Source organism: Thamnophis sirtalis, unplaced genomic scaffold (genome assembly GCF_051295495.1).
Source record: "Thamnophis sirtalis isolate CommonGarterSnake01/CBP01778 unplaced genomic scaffold, rThaSir2_p1.2 scaffold_3, whole genome shotgun sequence".
NCBI lineage: Eukaryota > Metazoa > Chordata > Lepidosauria > Squamata > Natricidae > Thamnophis > Thamnophis sirtalis.
The window spans coordinates 141,817,648-141,838,420 of record NW_028261383.1 but is presented as its reverse complement, the minus strand read 5'-3'; the positions used below and the strand labels follow the sequence as shown (position 1 = coordinate 141,838,420).

The 20,773-nt window shown below is 42.0% G+C and overlaps 2 protein-coding genes across 5 annotated transcripts in view; one reads left to right on the top strand and one right to left on the bottom strand.

The window, feature by feature from the left end:
* Window positions 1–6,365, top strand: part of IKZF4 (IKAROS family zinc finger 4) — a 66,041-nt gene extending 59,676 nt beyond the window's left edge. For all 4 annotated transcript variants that reach the window (XM_014070354.2, XM_014070358.2, XM_014070356.2 and 1 more), the window contains one exon: window positions 106–6,365. In XM_014070354.2, coding sequence (XP_013925829.1) covers window positions 106–854 — 749 coding nt within the window. In that variant the 3' untranslated portion in view covers window positions 855–6,365. The remainder of the gene's footprint in view (window positions 1–105) is intronic.
* A 5,966-nt stretch (window positions 6,366–12,331) lies between these two features.
* LOC106552151 (uncharacterized) lies at window positions 12,332–18,991 on the bottom strand. Its single transcript, XM_014070352.2, has 3 exons — window positions 17,880–18,991; window positions 15,367–15,490; window positions 12,332–14,185 (listed from the first exon to the last, which is right to left on the bottom strand). Exons 1-3 carry the CDS (start codon window positions 18,564–18,566, stop codon window positions 13,191–13,193), a joined length of 1,806 nt encoding a protein of 601 aa, XP_013925827.2. The 5' UTR covers window positions 18,567–18,991; the 3' UTR covers window positions 12,332–13,190.
* Between the last annotated feature and the right edge of the window lie 1,782 nt (window positions 18,992–20,773).

The window sequence follows — 20,773 nt, the reverse complement described above, 5'->3', positions numbered from 1 at the left end:
TGTAGTGCTGTTTTCCATCAGCATTATTTGTCTTTCTCTCATCATAGGTGTACCTCTGATACTAGAAGGAATTTGTAATTTGATCTCTTTTATCCTATGCATTAGGAGAGAAGCATATGCGGTATAGCCTCTCCGATATGGCATATGATGTCAACTCCAGCTTTGAGAAAGACGTGGAGATGGTGGCTGCCCACCATCCCATGGATGCTAGCTTTGGCAGTTCATTGTCATTCATGGGAGCAGAACATTTACGCCCCCTCAGACTCCCACCCACAAACTGCATCTCTGAGATCACACCTGTCATCAGCTCTGTCTACACCCAAATCCAGCCCCTCCCAGGCAGGTTGGAAATTGCAAGTAGTCGGGAAACTGCCGAAAGCCACGAGGACCTTTCTGATGGGACACAGATTGTGTATCGGGCATCACGGGAGCCAAGCATGGTATCACCTAGCAATGGTTGCCAGGATTCCACAGACACTGAGAGCATCCATGAGGAGAGGGGCTCACAGCAGCAGCTGCTATCCAGCATTGGGAATTGCAGCAGCAGCCGGCAGAGTCCAGCCTACGCCAAAGAGGACCCCAAATTGCAGGAGGGCATCATTCCCACCACTACTCGGTCAACTCCCAGTTCAGCCAAAGAAGCCCTACGTGTGGTGAATGATGAAGGGGAACAGGTAAAAGCCTTCAAATGTGAGCACTGCCGGATCTTATTCCTGGACCACGTCATGTTCACCATCCATATGGGCTGCCATGGCTTCAGAGACCCTTTTGAATGCAACATCTGTGGCTATCACAGCCAAGACCGGTACGAGTTCTCTTCCCACATAGTGCGAGGGGAACATAAAGTAGGCTAATTTTACTCTGTCCCCTTATTCATCTCTTCCCATCACTAGTGCTCTATCCTAGTTGGGCATGGAACTGTTCATTTCTTTTGTACTCCTTTGCACTGACTTTGGCTAAAAAAGAGAAATGTAAAAAAAAAAAGAACCCTAAGTTTTAAAAAATCCAATGAACTTGAGACAGGGAGGAGCTCATAACATTTTGCCTTTCTCTATGGTGTGTTATTTAAAAGTTGATAATTAATTTTAAAATTTGTTTTTTTCTCTCACACTTGTAGTTATTTATTAACTCCTTCCTTCCTTCCTTCCTTCCTTCCTTCCTTCCTTCCTTCCTTCCTTCCTTCCTTCCTTCCTTCCTTCCTTCCTTCCTTCCTTCCTTCTTTCCTCTAAATAGATTTTTCATTCATTTCACCAGGAATATCCTCTTTTTAGGAGCAAGTGAGGGCTGGCATATAGCCCAGCAAGCTTGACTCTCTAAAGTTAAGGTCTCTTCCATTTAGACATTTTTTTGTTTCAGTTCCCATATTTCTGTTAAGCCACCATGTTAGGTATTAAGAACCTCAGATCAGGTGCTAAACACATTATAGAGCTTCCCCCTTTCAAGGGGCTAGGAAAGCCACGGCCTAAGCTATATTACTGTTCAAGTGAACCGTATATATCTTCTTTTTATGGGTGGCTGTGAAACGTATGAAGGTATCATGCTAGGAACGCTGTGGTCCCAATAATTTAATACCTCTGTGCATCTACTTAACACAGCTTTGAACTGACTTGTATTATTTCTTCTGTTGGGGCCCAAAAGAGATAGTGAATTTTGCATCTGGTGTTGATGAAGGAGCTACGGTATTTCAAGGAAGATGAGCACTTTGTATAGGAAGAATGCTGCCTTTCCATATTGAATCGAGAACCAGCATTGGGAAAACAAATGCTGTTTCCAGGATGCAATGAAGGAACCTTAACATTATCTGGTTAAAATCTATGATGCTTCTAAAGAGTCTGGGATGTCTTGTCTTCTCTCCAGATAGGCTGTCTGGGCTAATTTTTTATTTTTTTGAGATTCCGTGGTTAGCACTTAGCAGATAATGATTGCTAAAGACTGTAGAATCAGGGTAGGAAAATGTAGCTTTTACAATTCCCATCATGTCTTAGTACCCTCTGAGCAGGCTAGGATTAATTTGAGTTGGAGTGCAGCAACATTTGGAGACTCAAAGGTTGCCAATCCAAGCTTTGGAAGAGCTGAGCCTCCTAGGTGAGTGCATGTCTTCAACTTTTCTCTCCCAATATGCAGGTTCTTTAGACAGCATTAATGAGACTGGCTTTGCTGAGTAGGAATTGATTTGTAAGATGGAGATGTTTTCATTGGGAGGCAAGAATGATGCTAGCAATGATCACTGGAATCAGCTTAGGAATTACTTAACATCTAATAGAGCCAAAGGAATGAGGAGTAAACTGCCAGTGTGTCTGTTCCAGGGCCTAACTTACACCTCCTCATACAGATTCCCAGCATCATTATTGCTGAACAACTTGGAATTGGACTTAGTTTCCAGTCAGTTTAGCTGTCCTTGTTTGTGTCGATCCGTTATAAGCCTTATGAATTTGTGTCCAGAAAGCATGAGCAAGATCTGAAAGTGGCAGCCTTGAGGTGAGAGTTCTCTATATTTGTGGAATACATCACACTGCCCATCCCAAACTAAGGGGACCTAAAGTTTGCAGTAAGAGTTTCAGTTTACTTAAAGAGAAATCTTTTTTCCCAGATCAATGGCAACAACTTTTCTAAGCTGATTTTGCTGAAAAGGCAAATGAAATGCAGCAAGATTTCCCTAGTGAAGTCCTGTTTGTTCACAGGTTCATAGCCCAGGGTGTCAGAGGGGATCATTAGATTTCTGCAGCAGGGAACCTGGCAAGGACACTTTATTTTGTGTACTTTAGTGGCTTAAAAACTTTGATCATCATCAAGGACAAAAAAAACACCCCTCCATTCTATAATTGGTTGCAGATTGCTGCTGATAATAGGCTGTAGGCAAGAGATAAAGCACCACTTGTCGGTATTACGCAGTCATTCCCACCTCCCCAGCCTGAGTGGAAATCATGTTGATAATTGTTTTTTAAGAGGGTAATCACCAAATTAGAAGGGTTATGTGCTGAGCCAATAAAACTTGAAGCTTGCCTTTTTCCGGAGGTTGCTCCATCTTTATCTGTTGGAAGCATCTCATCTGATGGAAAGGGGTATGTGATTAAAATAGTCTCTCTAGTCTTAGCTGGGCAATGGATGTGACAAGAAGGGGAGAGTGCTTTTGGTTTAGATAAATCCCTTAATGCATTTACTCAGCAGCAGCCCAGGGAATTGCTTCCTTGCAGGATAAACCAAAGGCGGTTCTTTTTCTACTTAAAAAGCAAACCTCAAGCTGCAACGTTTTGCTCATTTTCTTTCTTGCTTTTTGTAATGTGAAATACAGAACTGAGCTTTTTTAAAAAAACAAACAAATAAACAAACAAACAGGCCCAGCCAGTTTGACTAACTGGAAAGGCCTGATTGAATGAGAGGTTTTGAGGAATTGGCCAAGGAGATGGGAGTGGAACTTTTCTTTAAATATAGTACCCCGATTCCACTGTTCTGTTCCTATTTTAAAATGTTGACTTTTTCTGGTACAATATCACTTTCCCCCTTCTGCTTTCTCTTTCCCACATTCAGCATAGAAGTGGCATCTTAGAGGCTTGGGAGGCATTTTGAGCTGGTCCCAGCAATGTCTATTTTAGCTTCAGCAGCAGAAGTGAATATATAATTTTTGTCATTCTGATTATATTGTGCAATACAAATGAAACATGCTGAGAGACTTTGCCAAATTGTTAAAGGAGCTTGAAAGTCCAGTTCTTATAGGGTATTTTTCATATTAGAATCATACTTCTGGCTCCTTTAGTTCCACTGGCTCTAAAGTCAAGGATTTTCCCCCTCTTATTGATGTACTCATGTCTTCTATTGATGTACATTTAAAATAATTCAACATTTTTTGTGATTGTTAATCTAAATAGTTATTTCATGTGACATAGTTTTCCCTATAATAATCTCCATGATTTCAATGCTCATTAGAATTTTGTGTGAATGAAATCTTAGAGGGAATTATGGGAGCTCTCCTTTGAGTGGAAAAAGTCACAAGAACCAGCGTTTACACTTGTAATTCAAATGCTTAATATTATCTTGCTCTAAAAGGTGAGATTCCTACACCACAAACCATGAAGACTTTTTTTTAAATTTAACAGAGTTTGGTAAGATTATAATTGAATTGAATTCAGGTGTTACTCATAGTGTTTGGGTTGTGCTCCAAAATATCAGAGACAACAAAGCTTTAGGGATTTTTTTTCATAATTATTGTTAAAACATCCTGGGAAACCTTATGAAAAAGTTCTGTAAAAGCAAAACATTGCACATCAAAGGCATATTTATTACCCACAGTAAAACCTCTGAGCTGATTTCCAATATTCTCAACAACCCACTCTTCCTGCATTTGTTGCCCATTTTGTGAGTAAGGAGATGTGTGGGTGTTATATATACATACATATACCACACACACATTCGCACCTCTTTTAGAACAAGTTGTCCAAACATTTGTCCTTGGGGAAATAATTGAGCTACTCAAATAATTGTCTTAAGAATTTTAGATTCCTCTGCTGATAACTTTCTCCCTAAAAAAAAGTAATTCTGACAGAACAGTATAGTCTGTTCATGTAACTATGCATCTGAACAAAGCCCAGATGTTTATCACCCAGGTATTCAGTGTCACAATGGAAGTAGACCTGTGAAAAAAGGGAAAGTTCAGATAGGCCTATATAATAATAATAGAAATGAGAGCAGTCCCTAAACTCAGTTGTGTGCATGTTTCTTTTCCCATGTGAATCTAGACCTAAATAGGGCATGTATAGTAACTCCCGAGTTATATAGATAGGATTTATCCCTTGTGGGATCAGACAAATAGCACTTCTCTCTAGGTACTTGAGATTCCTTGGCTTCTGTTATGGTGTATGTACTCCAGAGGACTGGGGTAAAATTCATTTACTTTAACTGGAGAGCATTATATTGTCTCTAATGAAAAACAAACATACATATATGAATTAGTAGTTACAAAATCCTCTAACCAAATTCCAAAAGTATCCAGTTCTGCAGAGAATGGATGCCAACTAATTGTTTATGTAAATCAATATTTTAAGCAAAACTGGAAATCAAACAGCAAAATGTATGTTTGTTTTCTTTCCACATACTGAACTGAATGCACTGTATGAAGCAAGATAAATACAGAATTTGGCTTAAAGATATCAGGAGTGTGACCTTTGGTGAGACGTCTCCTTGATGTCTAAACTTTATTACCAATGCCCAGACATGTTCCATGTGAGATGCGAATTACTTCTAGTTTCAATAGACAAAATTACAGAAAGATATCTCTGTTCCTCCAGTGCAGACTAAAATTTCTGTCAAGACAATGTAAAACATATTGAACAGCTGACCAGATATGCTTTCCATATGAATATATTGGTAAAGAGGAGGAAGCATTTATTGGCTTTTTGGAAGATGGCATTGGGAAGAAAATACATTTCTGAATTTTTCTTTATTTATGTACTTGTTCCTGAAATAGGTATGAAACTTTGACAAGAAAGACAGAAAAGCTTAGATAGTTGGAAACTGACTTCTTGAAAGCCAAAGATGGCCCTTGGGTGCTTGGCCTCACTTCATTGCCACACTGATAAAGCACCTAAAGTGTCATTTTTACTGGGTTTTTAAAAAAAGATATCCTTTGTGCCTCCATACAAAGTCCACATTCAGAATTGCTCTGCTTCCCGTTTCTGGTGGGAATTGGACCACTCTATGCAGGAGCCAATTATTTTTGTTTAAGGGGAAATATAAAGACAGTTCTAGATCTAAATGAAGAGGTCCAGAACATCATTTGTGAACTCTTGTCTACTGCACTGTGGAATGGTACTAATCTTTCTCTACCCTGCTTCAGGGAACAAGAATCCTGCTTCGGACTTTACATATTACCTCCTGCTTGCCCCCTTTTGTGAAAATGAAAACAGGTTTGTTTTTAGAGAAACAAAGCTCTGACATTTCTAAGAAATCAGTGTTCCTTTTTATTTTTTGCTTTCACCTGTATGAAGAGCCTAAAAAACAAATGTAGGAATTTTGTAAAACTCCAGGTCTCTTTAACTTGTGTAAATATATATATTTTTTAACCAGATGTATGAAGAACAAAAAAGATGTGCAATATCCCCAACCCGCTACAATATTCTTCACTTGTTTCTAACAAGCTTTCATTTGTATATTGTTATTGGGTTTGCTGGTGTGGCGCTCTTCCCCCTCCTCTTTTTTTTGGTGGGGTTAAACTTGCTTTTAAATAAAAGAAAAACCTCTTACTGCAAAAGCTTTTTTGTATTTGTAATATATTGTAAGTACATATTTGTGTAATGGAGATTATACTACTGTTAAGTTTTGTACTGTACTGGCTGAAGGTCTGTTATAAATAAACATGAGTAATTTAACAATCTGGTTCCTGGCTATTCTTAACTAATATTATTAATATTTGTGATGACTCTTTAGATCAGCACCCTAATTCAACATCACCTTGCACAGCCTCCCTCATTCCTGCCAATAGGTAAGCAGTAGAACAAATTGGAAAGAAATTTGCTGGGATTCTCTTGCTTGTAAAGAAATCAACAGCATAGCCATTTAGAGAAGGCAACCTTTTTGCTTCAGAAGAATAAGCTGCATGTATATACAGTATATAGCCAAGGGTTGATTGTTCTCCATGGCTGCATGGAAACAAAGCAAAGTGTAAATCAAGGGTGGTCAATCTCTTTTGGCAAGAACACCATCCTGCTCGCCCTGACCAGCTGTTGGTCTAGACTAGAGAATGCTTTCTGGTAATATCTCCAGAAGGCAAGGGACCAATGTTAGGCTTTTTTTTTCTTGTGGCATGGGGAAAAGGGGAGTTGGAGGTGAACTACTTCCATTAGAGTGCAGTACTGCAGGCTAGTTCTGCTGCCTGCCGGCTGCCTGCAATTTAACAGTTCAAATCTCACCAGCCTCAAGGTTGACTCAGTCTTCCATCTTTCCAAGGTCGGTAAAGTGAGGACCCCGTTTTGGGGGGAAGAGGCTGACTCTGTAAACCGCTTAGAGAGGGCTGTAAAACACTGTGAAGCAGTATATAAGCCTAAGCGCTATTGCGACTTTTAAAAACGATTTAAAATTACATAGCCATTAGTGGAGTCAGTGGTGAGAACTGAGGGTGGATATGGATATCATTAGCCTCCCAAAGACTTTCCCATGCTTGTTCTCATCCTTTTTTAAACTTTACATACCAGAAAATAGACTATTTTGCCCTCAGACGTATGCAGCATGATCTTTAAAGGCACTGGAGAACTGCATGGAGGCTATAGCCCCCCACCCCCTCAACGCCCAGGAATAAAGAGGAACCCATACACTGTGGTATAGAATTGGAATATACAAGCCTACAATAGGCTTTTTGCAGAATATATGCTTCTCTTTAAGATTAGACACACTGGCAGCTGAACTGCAGGTTTTCATATTGAGATACCTAAGAGTGTCCACCTTCCTACTTTTGAAAAATGCAAGGTTTTGATAATCCATTTGTTGGTGAGTATCTAATGTTGTAGAAATTCAGTTATAATTGGTGTGTTTGTGTGTGTGTGTGTGTGTGTGATTGCCAAGTGTATTGGGATTTACAATGGCTGATCCACAGTATTATCCATTCTAGGAGCCTCACATCTTACTACGTAATTAGCACTTTCCACCCAATGAATTGACTATCACTTGTAATAAAAGAATGAGTGAAGGAGCGAAGTCCTTTTTATCTCTATAATGGAAATCTGAGAGAAGAGCTGCTGCTTATAGTGGCACCTAATGCCTAGGAGAGGGCCTGGATAAATATTAGTAGTTTCAGCAGCTGTTAATGGACAGCTTTGAACAAATCCTGGCTATTTCTCTGGCAAAAGAAATTTGCCCTTCAGCTTTGGCTGTTTCTATATCCCAAGTTATAGAATTCATTTTATTTTTAAAATATATCAGTTTCCCTATAACTAAGGGAAACATTCAAAACAAAGTCTGATTCCATTTCAATTCCAAGTATATACATAAACATGAAGATTTTAAAAACCAAATTAATCGGATAGCTTTTTAAAATTTGGCAATAACTCCTGTAAAGTTATAAATAATGGTGGTCAACACCATGACTGTTCACCCCCTCATCAGCATGAGGGCAGGTCTGACACATGCTAGACAAACTAAAAAAAACAAAACCCAACTTTTTTTTTTAAATATAAGAATTATCCTTATCTCTTCCCTAGCAAAAAGTACAATGTATTTAAGACTGCAGTACTACTAAGGGGATTTGTAATATTCCCAGCAAAATGGTAGTCCTTTTTACTAAGAACAACACTTGCCTCTCCTATTGAATACTGCCCTCCCTTCTTAATGAGGCCTCATAATATTTCTGCTTTCTTACATCATTTTCATTTTTGTACAAGGTATTTTTGTTCCGTTTTCAACTTTGTGGGCTAAGTGAAAGCTGATAGTATTTGCTTACCCAATTTCCACAGTTGTGCCTGTTTACCCAAGTTCTAATTAAATCAATAGCTTTTAAACTCTCTTCCTTTGCAGCAAAGCAAGTGGCAGGTCCAATGTTATTTACAGATCCCCCCATCCCCCCCCCCCGGCAATGATTCAGTTTTCAGAGATGTCCAACACTTTGGGGCTAACTTCTCTTCTGTAATTTTTTTTCAGCTGCAAGAGGCAGAACCTACAAACCAGTATTTTTATGTTCATCTCATCCAATTAATTTATACTTTGTAGAATTTTATTGTCGTCCATCCTTCTGATGGTTAATTGAAGTTCTGCTCATGTACATTTTTCCTTGTTCACGATATCACAAAAAGTCAGATATAGTATTGTATCTTATACCACTAATGCTCAACCATGTATTTCTTAGCCTATCCATCACCCAGTGAAACAACTGGGACCTATTATGATGGAAACAAAACACCCTTTCCCCCCAGAAGGATCCTTATAAGGATCCTTTTCATTATTCTTAATGAAAAGTTTTTTAAAAAAAATTAATTAATTAAAATGTCAGAGACTTATCTAGTCTCCATCTTAAAATATTTGTGAGTCCCCTCCTTAATATGTTGATCCTTGAGAATTGTACAATGTTGTCCTCTTAGCTAAGCATTGATTCAAAATGAAGTTGCTCCAGCAGACTACAGGTAAGTCCTCGATTTACGACCACAATTGAGCCCAAAATTTATGTTGTTAAGTGGCGGGTCCAATGTTAATTACAGATTCCCCCCCGCTTCAATAGCAATAGCAGTAGACTTATATACCGCTTCATAGGCCTTCCAGGCCTCTCTAAGCGGTTTACAGAGAGTCAGCATATTGCCCCCAACAATCTGGGTCCTCATTTTACCCACCTCGGAAGGATGGAAGGCTGAGTCAACCCTGAGCCGGTGAGATTTGAACCGCTGACCTGCTGATCTAGCAGTAGCCTGCAGTGCTGCATTTTAACCACTGCGCCACCTTGGCTTCCCAAAGGATTCGTTTATTCTGACATTTGTTAAGTAAGCTGTGCCCCATTTTATTGCTTTTCTTGCTTTTCAAAGTTGTGCTCTGCATGCCAACTTTGTAAGTATTCTGACTATACCCTAGCTTTGATGGCACACTAAACATGAATCCTGTTCAGAGAATGGGAAGAATATTATCCTTCCTTCCAGTCACTGATTTGCCTTTTTATGCCAACAACACATCACACAAGACAGGAGGCCGAGTCAGTCATATGGTCACCCATTTTTAATTTCTTCTAGCTGCCACAAAGGAGACTAGGATGTGTTTGTCATTTGCACAAATCCAACTTCCTGTCTCCCCTCAAGATAAAATAAAAATTGGGCCTTTGTTGTTTCAGTCTTGGGAGAGGGAAAAATGGAGAAACACTGGTAAGTAGTTTGCATGATCCTGGTCTGTTTGGGGCTAAAGTTAATTACTTCTCTGAATTAAGGTCATTTTTTTAGGATGGAATGTTTGCAGAGCATGTTTACCCCCACCCTGATCCTGTTAGCAGAATAGAGCTATGCACAACCGCATAACATTCATCCAGCCAGCTACCCTGTTTCCCTGAAAATAAGACCTCCCTGGATAATAAACCCAATCGGGCTTTTGAGTGCATGCGCTAAAATAAGCCTTCCCCTGAAAATATTGCAACACGGCAGCAGCCATGAGGTGACCACGCTCACCACCTCCTGCACCTCAAAAATAATAAGATCTCTCCAGAAATAAGGCCAAGCACTTATTCTGGGGGTCAAAAGAAAATAAGACCCGGTCTTATTTTCAGGGAAACACAGTAGTTGTATAGGAGAAACTAATCCATGTATTACAGCGCATGAGCACAAATGGTGGAGGCAAAGCACAACCATCTCTGATGGTTTTCCTGTTGTTCATCTGGGCAGCTATCATTTTTTTGCTTTTTTTAAAAAACCTCTATACTTAGGAATCTAAAATTATTTGCTAGGTTGAGGTGACCAAAGCAAAATAAGGAAGAAATATTTACAACCGCCTTGTTGCTCACCTTTACAAACAACATTTAAGAAAAAGAGAACTAATAATATATAGGATCATAGTTCTGTTTATTAAAATCATGTCAGAGTGTCAGTATTTTTGCCTCTATGTTAGGCATCTTCTAAAAGTATGTGATTTGTGCATTGGAACTCTGCTGAAAGGGATACTTTGCCATTCATGTTAGTTCATTATTGGAGAAAAGGTTATTAAAGTGCCCAAATGTTTGATGATTGAGCATCTGGCTCTAGATAAGCATGCCTTGTTTCTGGAATTCTACCAGCATATTTTTATCTTCACAATTATGAACATTAATAACCTCTTTAATGCAGTGTTAATATTAAATATAACCTCTTCAACATGCTAAGTTCTTGACTACTTCAGAATCTTATGTATAGTCCTAAAGTTGTAAGTAGGGCTTTTCTGAATTCGTATCAAAGATTTGAATTTATACTAAAATGTGTCCTACACTTTTAGAACAGGTATCACTTTATCCATCATCAACAGAGCACCCTTGGGAGCTATGATTCCTTTCCTTAGGATGGTACCAATCCTAAGCTTACCAATTTTGTATTCAATTTATTTTTATTTAAATGACGATGCTGGCCAGAAAACAGCAGTGGGACATCAGCCACTAAGATAAATTGAATTGCTATCTTCCCTGTTTCCCTGAAAATAAGCCCTCCCCGGATAATAAGCCCAATCGGGCTTTTGAGCGCATGTGCTAAAATAAGCCCTCCCCAAAAAATAAGCCCTCCCCAAAAATATTGCAACACAGCAGCAGCCATGAGGTGACCACCCTCGCCAGCTCCTGCATCTCAAAAATAATAAGACCTCGCCAAAAATAAGGCCAAGTGCTTATTTCGAGATCAAAAGAAAATAAGACCCTGTCTTATTTTTGGGAAAACATGGTATTTTGCCTCCTACAGTTCCAGAACCATTTATAGATACAATTGAGCAAGTTAAGTTTGTCTTGTCTATATCTGAAGCCAGGCTCAATAAAAGAAAAGTAGCAGCACCCAATAAAAAGTGAGCTCATTTGCTATAAAAGTCCCCACAATGCACAAACCACATTTACATATTCCTCCTTTTGCTCACATCTCCATCTGCAATCTAGAGCTTCATCCATGACTTTTCCTTCATTAAATATTATAACTGGGAGGTATGTTTGTTGCCTGGATCATATCCATCAGACTGCATGCAAGCGTGGAACAAACAATGAAGTTCCATACTTTGGGGAGTTGTCTGCGTGCCATAATTTATAAAAATGAATTTCAGAATAAAACTTTAGTTAGTGTAACTCGGAAGACATACTAGAGTTAATGGTACAGTCCACAACTGACATGATTACAAAAGCTTCTTTCAAGAATTTCTAGTCACAAGCTGGGAAAGTTGCCTTTTCTGACCTCTTAAAGATATGTAGCCATTTAGGCTAGATCCATGATGACAAACCTATGGCACACATGCCAAAGGTGGCATGCAGAGCCATTTGTTAGGGCACACAAGGCATTGCCCTGTCAACTCCAGAGCATATGCGCGTGCTGGCCAGGTGACTTCAGCCTTCATTTTTGGCCACCTCCAGAGAAAGAAAAACAACCCAATGCGTAAACCAGAAGTTCAGGAATGGACTTCTGGGTTGCTCGTAGGGCTGTTTTTCGTCCTCCGGAGGCTTCAGGGAAACCTCCTGAAGCCTCCAGAGGGCCCGTGGTGGAGGGGAGGCTATTTTCGCCCTCCCCAGTCTCCTAGAAAGCCTCTGGGGCCTGGGGAGGGTGAAAAAAGGGACCATCGCGCGCCAAAAGCGGAGGGAGGCTAGGGTCAAACATGCATGCGCAGGGGGTCACGCACTTAGAATTATGGGTGTGGGCACACCCGCGCACGACCCACCCCCCCGTGCTCCCCCTGTTTTTGGCACACAATGGCAAAAAGGTTAGTCATCAGTGGCCCAACCTGATAAAAAATCTTATCCTTATGACATTCTCATCCTTCAAATTCTACTGGAAATGAGCTAGGGCAGAAATGAGAGGATGACATCCAGTATCCCAGAAGGACTGACAGCTGCTTCGGTTTTAATATAAAGAAGTAGAAACTGACACATAGCTATCATAGTTGCCAATCTAGAAAGATTACCAGCTCATAGCATTATCCCAGCAGTGCTCCTCTATATTGGCTGAGGCCTGCTGACCTTATGATGATCTGTCTGCTTTTCCAGTTTCTTCCTGATATTTCCTAGGCAGAGAAAAACTGCATTTAAATCACTATATAGAGTAAAAGCAATTATTGTCCTAACCAAGCCTTGAACATACTAGGTATGTCAAGTTTCTGTCTCATTTGAGTTGTTCGGAAGCTATTCTTTCTGAAAAGAGAACTATTCCTCTTTTACCTGGCTAGCAAAGGACAGTTAATTACTTGGAAATGGTTTACTCTAACTGCTGCACACAGAGTCATCTGCATTATTTAAGCTGCTTCAAACAATTACTGTTTGCAGATAAAGTAAAACCAGCCATATAATCTTCCTGCTTTTTCTCTCCTGAAGTTACAATTCCATCTATAAATGCCCCTTCTCTTTTTGGAGTGTTATTTATAAAAACACAAACAGAGAGCACGATGAGCTTCATTACGTTGCTGTTGTGTCATCGTCAACCTTCATGTCCACTTCCTAGTCAGTAGTAGAGGAATAGAAAAAGGAGTTGTTTCTTTATCCTATAGAATGATTGATCCCTCTGTAAGCAGCAGTATAAGAGTGAGGAGCATCAGGGGCTGGGAGAGAGACTCAAGCTGGGTTCCTCCTCCTGATCTCCCAGTTCTTTCACCAGTTTTACCTCATGAGTTTTGAATGGACTTTTAGCTTGGGACTCCGTGGTCTGGAGAGCCTCACTTCCTTTTGGATTTTCTTTTGAATGGCACCTCTGGTGTTTCACCAGCACGCCCCTCTGCCTGAATCTTCTCCCACACTCAAGGCAGCGGTACGGTTTTTCTCCCGTATGGATACGTTGGTGTGTAATGAGATCAGACAGCCTGGTGAATCTTCTGTCACACTCATCACAGGCGTAAGGTTTCTCTCCTGTGTGGATTTTTTGGTGCCGGGTAAGATCCGAAGGGTAGGCAAACTTCCTGCTGCATACCTTACAGCAGAAGGGCTTCTCCCCCGAGTGCGTTCGCTGGTGGGAGACCAGGTTGGAGTGTTGGATGAACCTTTTCCCACACACCCCACAGGCGTGGGGTTTTTCTCCCGTGTGGATCCTTCTGTGTGTCGTGAGGGAAGAGGAGGACACAAACCGTTTCCCACAGTCAGTGCAGGCGTAGGGCTTCTGGCCCATGTGGTTCCGCTCGTGGATCTTCAGGGCCGACTGGTGGCTGAAGCATTTCTGGCAATAGGAACAGTGGTAGGGCTGCTCTCCTGAGTGACTCCTCTGATGGCTGACAAGATATGCTCGTTGGCTGAAGGTATCTCCACACTCGGAACAAATGTGAGGCTTCTCCCCCGAGTGGATTTTCTGATGCCTTGTGAGGTGGGAAAGCTGGCTAAAGCTTTTCCCACACTCGACACAAAGGTAGGGCCTTTCGCCTGTGTGAACGTTCAGGTGTTTTGCCAGATCTGAAGGGCGAGTGAAGCTTTTGCCACATTCGATACAAACATGGCTTTTCTCTCTCCTTTGGGTTCCCCCTGAGACTGGATGGCCTGTCACACTCCCCTTTTCGTTGCACTCCAGATGCTGCTGTTCCAGCTTGCTAGCTAGATTGACACCTGTAAGGAGACAAAGATGATCACAATGCAGCCCCACAGATCATGGTTAAGGAGGAGGTACACACCTCATAGGGCTAGGGTTAACCCTAAACCCTTCAAACTGGAGAAGAACTTAATGTTGGGGAAGATTGAGGGCAAAAGAAGAAGGGGACGAGAGAGAATGAGGTGGCTGGGTGGAGTCACTGAAGCAGCAGGAGTGAGCTTAAATGGTAGAGGACAGGAAGGCGGAATGTTGTCCATGGGCTCACGATTGGTCGGACACAGCTTCGCAATTAACAACAACAATCCTAACCATCATAGGTGCTTTTCTAAATAATCTTGTTCTCCAGTTCAAGGTGTTTAAAGTCCAGCATGGCATGGGGCCAGATTATCTACAGAACCACCTTCATCCCATTACATCAGTCCCTCCCACCAAATCAGGCAGGGAAGGTACATTGCGGATCCCATTTGTTAAAGAATTTCCATTGGCGGGATCCAGGAAGAGAGTCTTTTCTGCCATTGTCCCCCACCTCTATGGAACACTCTTCCCCCAGATGTGAGACAGCCCCCATTCTTCCAAGCTTCCCTAAAGATATGAAAACATGGCTTTGCACCCTTACTTGTGGGGCAGAGGGGGCAGGCAGTCGTGGGGCTAGTTAGCTATCCTGAAAGCCCTTTCATGCTGCCTTTTAATTTCATGTTGAACATTTCTTGCCCCTTTTAAATTTTATATGCTGTTCTTATGCTTTTAATATTTTGATATAATATTTTGGTATAGGGTTTCCTAACTGAGCAGGGGGTTGAACTAGAATAGAATTCCCCAACCTTTTCGGCTTTGCAGTCCAGTAGGGGAGAAAGATGGTTACATCATGTGGTGGACAAGCACAAACGTCGCTCCATTTGTGCCAGTGGCGGGCATGTGCACCTGCGCTCACACAAATGGGGTCCGTGCGCTCACCCACCACTTCCACGGCCTGATTCCAAAAGACTCAAGATCCACTAGCTGGCCACAGCCCAGGGATTGGGGACCCCTGGTCTAAAAGACCTTCGAAGTCCCTTCCAGCTCTTATTCGGTTAGTACAGTTCCCACCCCATCCTTCCTACAGCATATTGTCCTAAAAATGCCATGTGCTCCATGAAGACATCAATTCATAGCTATTCAAAAGCAGCAAATTGCAACCTGAGGCTAAAAATGTCCTTACCCATTGAGAGGTTAACAATATCCCCCCTCCTTCTCCGGGTGCCCGATTGCTGCTGCCTGACCTCCACTGACACTTTCCGTGCTTTTGAAAAATCCACAGCCACATCTTGAGACGATCGAGTCCCCTGAAATAACAATGAAGGTCAAGTTCATAGAACCATGATGGTTGAAGGTATACTGGACTGTAGACAGGGTACATGGGTTCAAGGAGTTGGGCAACTGATCTCAGCTATTGAGGTTTAAAAAGAATACTATGCAAGCTTCTAAAAAAACAATCCCTGCCAATCAAATTGGAATACAACTGCATTTTATATGTATTATGGGCTATTTTAACCAGGGCAAGAGGAGTCTAAGAGATTATAGCATTTTCCCAGCACCCAAGTTCTACTGATCGAGGGGGAGAATGGCTGGCTGGATTAAACACAATCTCTGTGTGCCATAATGTGATTTGTTTGGTTTGGGTTATTGTATTGTGTACATTAAATCATCCATTCTATGTTGCAAATCATGTCTTAGGAATCAGAATATTGTGTGATCCCAAGGTAAATAACTTCCAATATCACCAAACTATTGTGCACAACTATTTTTTCCCTCCTTGGTAGGTTTCCCTGAAGACAGAAATAGAAACAGCAAACATAAAAGAGTGATAAGCAGCTAATGATAAAAAATGAAACCTTATAAACAAAACTAGATGAAAGAACAATAAATATATTTCAACAACATTTAGTGGAAATAGTGAAACTTTATATTTCACTCCCCTTCATCATTTAAGCATCTTCAGATTTCAAGTAAAGTGTCTTTTATTATGACCTGAATTTACCTAACAATAATATTATTATGCTCCATTTATTTGGTAGAAATGTTCTCTCTCCATGTTGAAGGATGGAACTTCCACTTCTGCAACCGTTTATATATATTTTAGAATGAAATGTGTACGTAATGTTACAACTGCAGAAAGCATTTGGAAGCAGAATTGGGGGACTTTCTCAGTAGTTTGGGGCGGGAAATGAGTAAGCCTTCCAGATTTCTTAAATTTCAGTTTTCCTTCCAACCTGGTAGAATACTTGCCACTAGTGGGGGAAGATGGAAGTTGAACTCCACCAAAGATGGAGGGCCAACATTGCTGACTCCTCTTTAGCCCTATGAGCATGAGGGAGCCCCAATAGTGATGTGTTTGTAGGAGCACTGGGCTGTCTGCCCCATCAGGCCATGCCCCAATAAGGAGCATTTTGAGGCCATCAGAGAAAACAGCAAAATTCTTTCTTTATTGCTACTTCGGTACCATCAGAAGCTAATACAGGTAGTCCTTGAGTTATGACCACAATTGAGCCCCAAATTTATGTTCTTAAGTGAAACATTGCTTAAGTGGGTTTTGTCCCATTTTACGACTTTTCTTGCCACAGTTGTTAAGTGAAGCATTGCATTTGCTAAGTTAGTAACATGCTTGTTGAGTAAATCTGAATTCCACACTGACTTTGCTTGTTGGAAGGTCACCAAAGTGGATCATATGACCCCAGGATGCTTCAACCGTCATAAAGATGAACCAGTTGCCGAGCATCTGAGTTTTGATCATGTGACCATGGAGGTGCTACAACAGTCGTGATAAAAATTGTCATAAAATTTTTTTTCAGTGCCATTGTAACTTTGAATAGTCACTAAAGGAACTGTTGTAAGTCTAGGACTACCTGTTATTGGACAAATTATATTTCCCATTTTGCTTTTTCTCGGCGTTCCAACTTTCGCAGCCTGTTTTGGAAATCTGAGGCTTCAAAAGATGAAAACTAGTCAAATAGGAAAGAAAAGGGTCTTTTCCATTAATGGGGGATCACTTCTGTTACATTCTGACAGCCAAATGGTAGGCTCCACCAAGGTCCTCCATTCTGGCGGGAAAATACTCCAAGCCGATTGGCCGAGCTGTCTGACAGTTCCCTATAAAAAGGTTAGCTGTCAGACAGGCCGGTGCTGGATTTCTAAATAGTTATCTAAAAAAAAGCTGTTGTTTAACACGGAGTCTGTTTCATCCATTCACCCAATCTAACAACTTCTTTTCTCTTTATTCACATCAGGTGACTAAAGAGGTGAACAGGTTTACTTGCTGCTAGTTTATGCAGGCAATAGTAGCTGTTACCAGTGGTGGGATTCAGCCAGTTCGCACCACTTCGGGAGAACCGGCTGTTCACTTTCTGAGCAGTTTGGTGAACTGGTTGTTGGAAGAAGTCATTAGGGCAGAGAACCGGTTGTTCAATTATTTGAATCCCACCACTGGCCATTACTGCACGTTTTTAAACAAAAAGGTGAACAGACTGAGTAGAAGTCAACCATCCTTCAGCATTGGTTTCTTAATCCAGGACTGACAGGAGCCATCATTCCACCCTAAGAGAAGTGCCGTCAATTTCCTAGCCTGACATGGACATGTTCTAACCGTAGCATCTGAGGTCATAGGAAGAGAGAGAAGGGGGCCAGGTCTGAAGCCGCACCTTGCCTACTGCTTGTCCTGGAACAAACAGGCCTCACCTGCACCTCCTGCTGCTTCTCTTCTTGCTGCCGCAAAATGAAGCCTTCAGCCAGGGCCACTGCTTGGGCACAGGTCTCTGGGCTACGTTCCCTGACCTGGTTCTGGATGTCCTGAGGCAAGACGGTCAAGAACTGCTCTAAAATCAGCAGCTCGACAATTTGCTCTTTGGTGCGGCGCTCTGGCTCCAGCCAGCAATGGCAGAGCTCCCGCAAGCGGCCACAGACCTCCCGAGGCCCCTCGGCTTCCTGGTAACAGAATTGCCTGAAGCGCAGGCGGTGTAGCTCCGTGCTGGGCAGGTTTTCGTGCAGGAAGATGGCCTTGACTTTCCCACAGGCTTTTTTGCCTTTAGCGCTCTTGCCGCTCAGCGCTTGCTGGCCTTCTGCCCTGAATGCCGGCTTCAGCCTGGTCACCCCGTCACCTCTAGGCCACTGACAGACTCCAAACACTCTCTCAAAAGTGATCAAGTCATCCCAAGAAGTCATATCTGGGAGGCCTGGGCTGCCCCATACCATGGCCGGAGAAGGAAGAGCCTTCAGGTATTCCCACCACTGGGTAGGCATGTTCTCTGGCTGTAACATTGCTCCATGGGGTAGTTCCCATCTGATCCTTGGCTGAATAGCAAAACGCTCCCTCCCTGCTTGTTCTGATGCCTCTGTTGATCCCAGCCCTGCCGGCACCTTCTCCATTTTCTGTACCAGGCACACCTCGTCAAATGTTGCCTGAACCTCTACCTCATACACTTAGTTTGTCACACACCTATGTACTCAAATCAGGTATTTTATCTTGCTGGGGATATTTCCAAATACATGCTTATCCCTTCCCCCACCCCCTAACCCCCATTATTGTCTTGCTATTTTGGGAGCCTCCCCTATTTTCACGCCCTTGCCCTCCTGTGCTATTGAATCCACCCAAAGGGCGCTAAAAAAAACAACTCCACACAACTGTGGGCTTAATGCCAGGAGCGAAGGCCTATCGGTGACCAGCTCAGAGTTCCAGTCCAATTATCTGGAACTTCTTCCTGGAAAGAAACAGACATAAAACACCTTTTATAAATTTGTCTCCTCTTTTCCCCCAAAGAGCTTGGGACTGTGTACATAAACCTTTTGAGTTTCTTCTTTAAAAAAAATTGGGACAGGTGAAGTTGAGGATGGTTGATCATTCATTTCAGGACCTTCTCTTGAACAAACTGACCAACTGTATTTAAATATGGCAGAGACTAGGCCTGTAATGGCGAACTTATGGCACCCACGCCACAGGTGGCACACAGGGCCATATTTGCTGGCATGCCAGTCATCAGCTCTGGTGCACATGGGTGCACTGGCCAGCATGATTTTTTTGTTTTCTGGAAGGCCGTGGGAGGCTGTTTTCACCCTCCCCGGGCTTCAGGAAAGCCTCCGGAAGCTGTGGAGGATGAAAAACAGCCCCAATGGGCCAACCAGAAGTTTGTTCCTGAACTTCAGGTTGCCCTGTTGGACCTGTTTTTCACCCTCCAGAGTCTTCGGAGGCTTTCCTAAAGCCTGGGAAGGGCGAAAACGGCCTTCCACGGCCCTCTGAAAACCGTTTTCACTCTCCCCAGGCTTCAGGAAAGCCCTGGAGCCTGGGAGAGGGGGGGGGGTTGCGCATATGTGCGGGGAAGGATTGAATCGGTGTAGGCACCGCACACACACACAGTTTTGGCACGCCATAAGAAAAAGGTTCGCCATCACTGCTCTAGGCCATATGGCACACACATCCAGATATACATGACATATCATCATATAATATTATATTATATAATATACATATAATTATGCAGAATTAAAAGGATTGCAGAATCCCATGGTCACCATTTTGTGACCTTTGCTGATGGCTTCTGTCAAGCACAGTCAATGGGGAAACCAGCAGGAAGTCACAAGTTGTGATCAAGTGATATGACTCAACAACTGTTATTCATTCACTTCATGACCCATAACGACAACTGCCAGCATAAATCACTACAGTCACATGATTTTTCTGGTTTATGACCGTGCTGGTGGTTAGAGATGCAGTTTCTAATCCCAGTTATGTTCATTAATTGGGGAATATCTCCTAACATACTGCATATATAGATAGTCCACGACTTATGATCATAACTGAGCCCAACATTTATGTTGCTAAGCAAGATGGTTTTTAAGTGAATTTTGGCCCATTTGACAACCAGGAGACTGGGATTTTTGGTCCTGCCTTAGCCAAAAGCCAGTTGAGTGACCTTGGACCAGCCATTCCATTTCAGCCCTAGGAAGCAGCCAAGGGCAAACCACTTCTGAAATCTGGCTAATACAAGTGCAGGGACTAGCCCAGGTGGTCACCAGGAGTCACACAGTTTCTGCCAGAACATGTCAATTTTGGGCTGAGAATAAGGAACACCTCAATTTCATTGAATTTATGCATCCGTGTAACAGTCCTACCTTTCTTCTGTACAAGCAGATTTACAGCTCTCCATCTATGTACTGTGGGAAGGACATTTCTTTCATCAGTACAATGTATCTTTCATTCAGTTTTCAGAAAAGCACATGATATTTTCAAGTGACATTTTCATCAAATATTCTGGTCAGGCCCTGTGCTTTGATAACCAAAGAGAGTGAACCACTATGAGTGGTTTCTGTCATTTCTGATAAGGCTTTCACACCTAATTAGTTATCTAAGAGTTTGAGACCAGCTCTGTAAACAGAATAACAGAAGACTTGGAGTCCAACCCCCCCCCCCCCCTGCTCAAACAGGAGACCCTATTCCACTTGAGACAAAGGGCTGTCCAGTCTCTTCTTAAAAACCTCCAGTGGTGGAGCACCCACAACTTCTGGAAGCAAGTCATTCTCATTGTCAGAAAATTTCTTCTTAGTCCTAAATTGGATCTCTCTTTGATAAGTTTCCATCC

Excerpts from the sequence above, each read along its gene's own strand:
- LOC106552151 (XM_014070352.2), bottom strand. The coding sequence starts at position 18,566 with ATGGAGAAGGTGCCGGCAGGGCTGGGATCAACAGAGGCATCAGAACAA. Across the intron at positions 15,491-17,879 it reads AGAAGCAGCAGGAGGTGCAG|GGGACTCGATCGTCTCAAGA; the intron begins GTGAGGCCTGTT and ends TTGTTATTTCAG. Across the intron at positions 14,186-15,366 it reads TATTGTTAACCTCTCAATGG|GTGTCAATCTAGCTAGCAAG; the intron begins GTAAGGACATTT and ends GTCTCCTTACAG.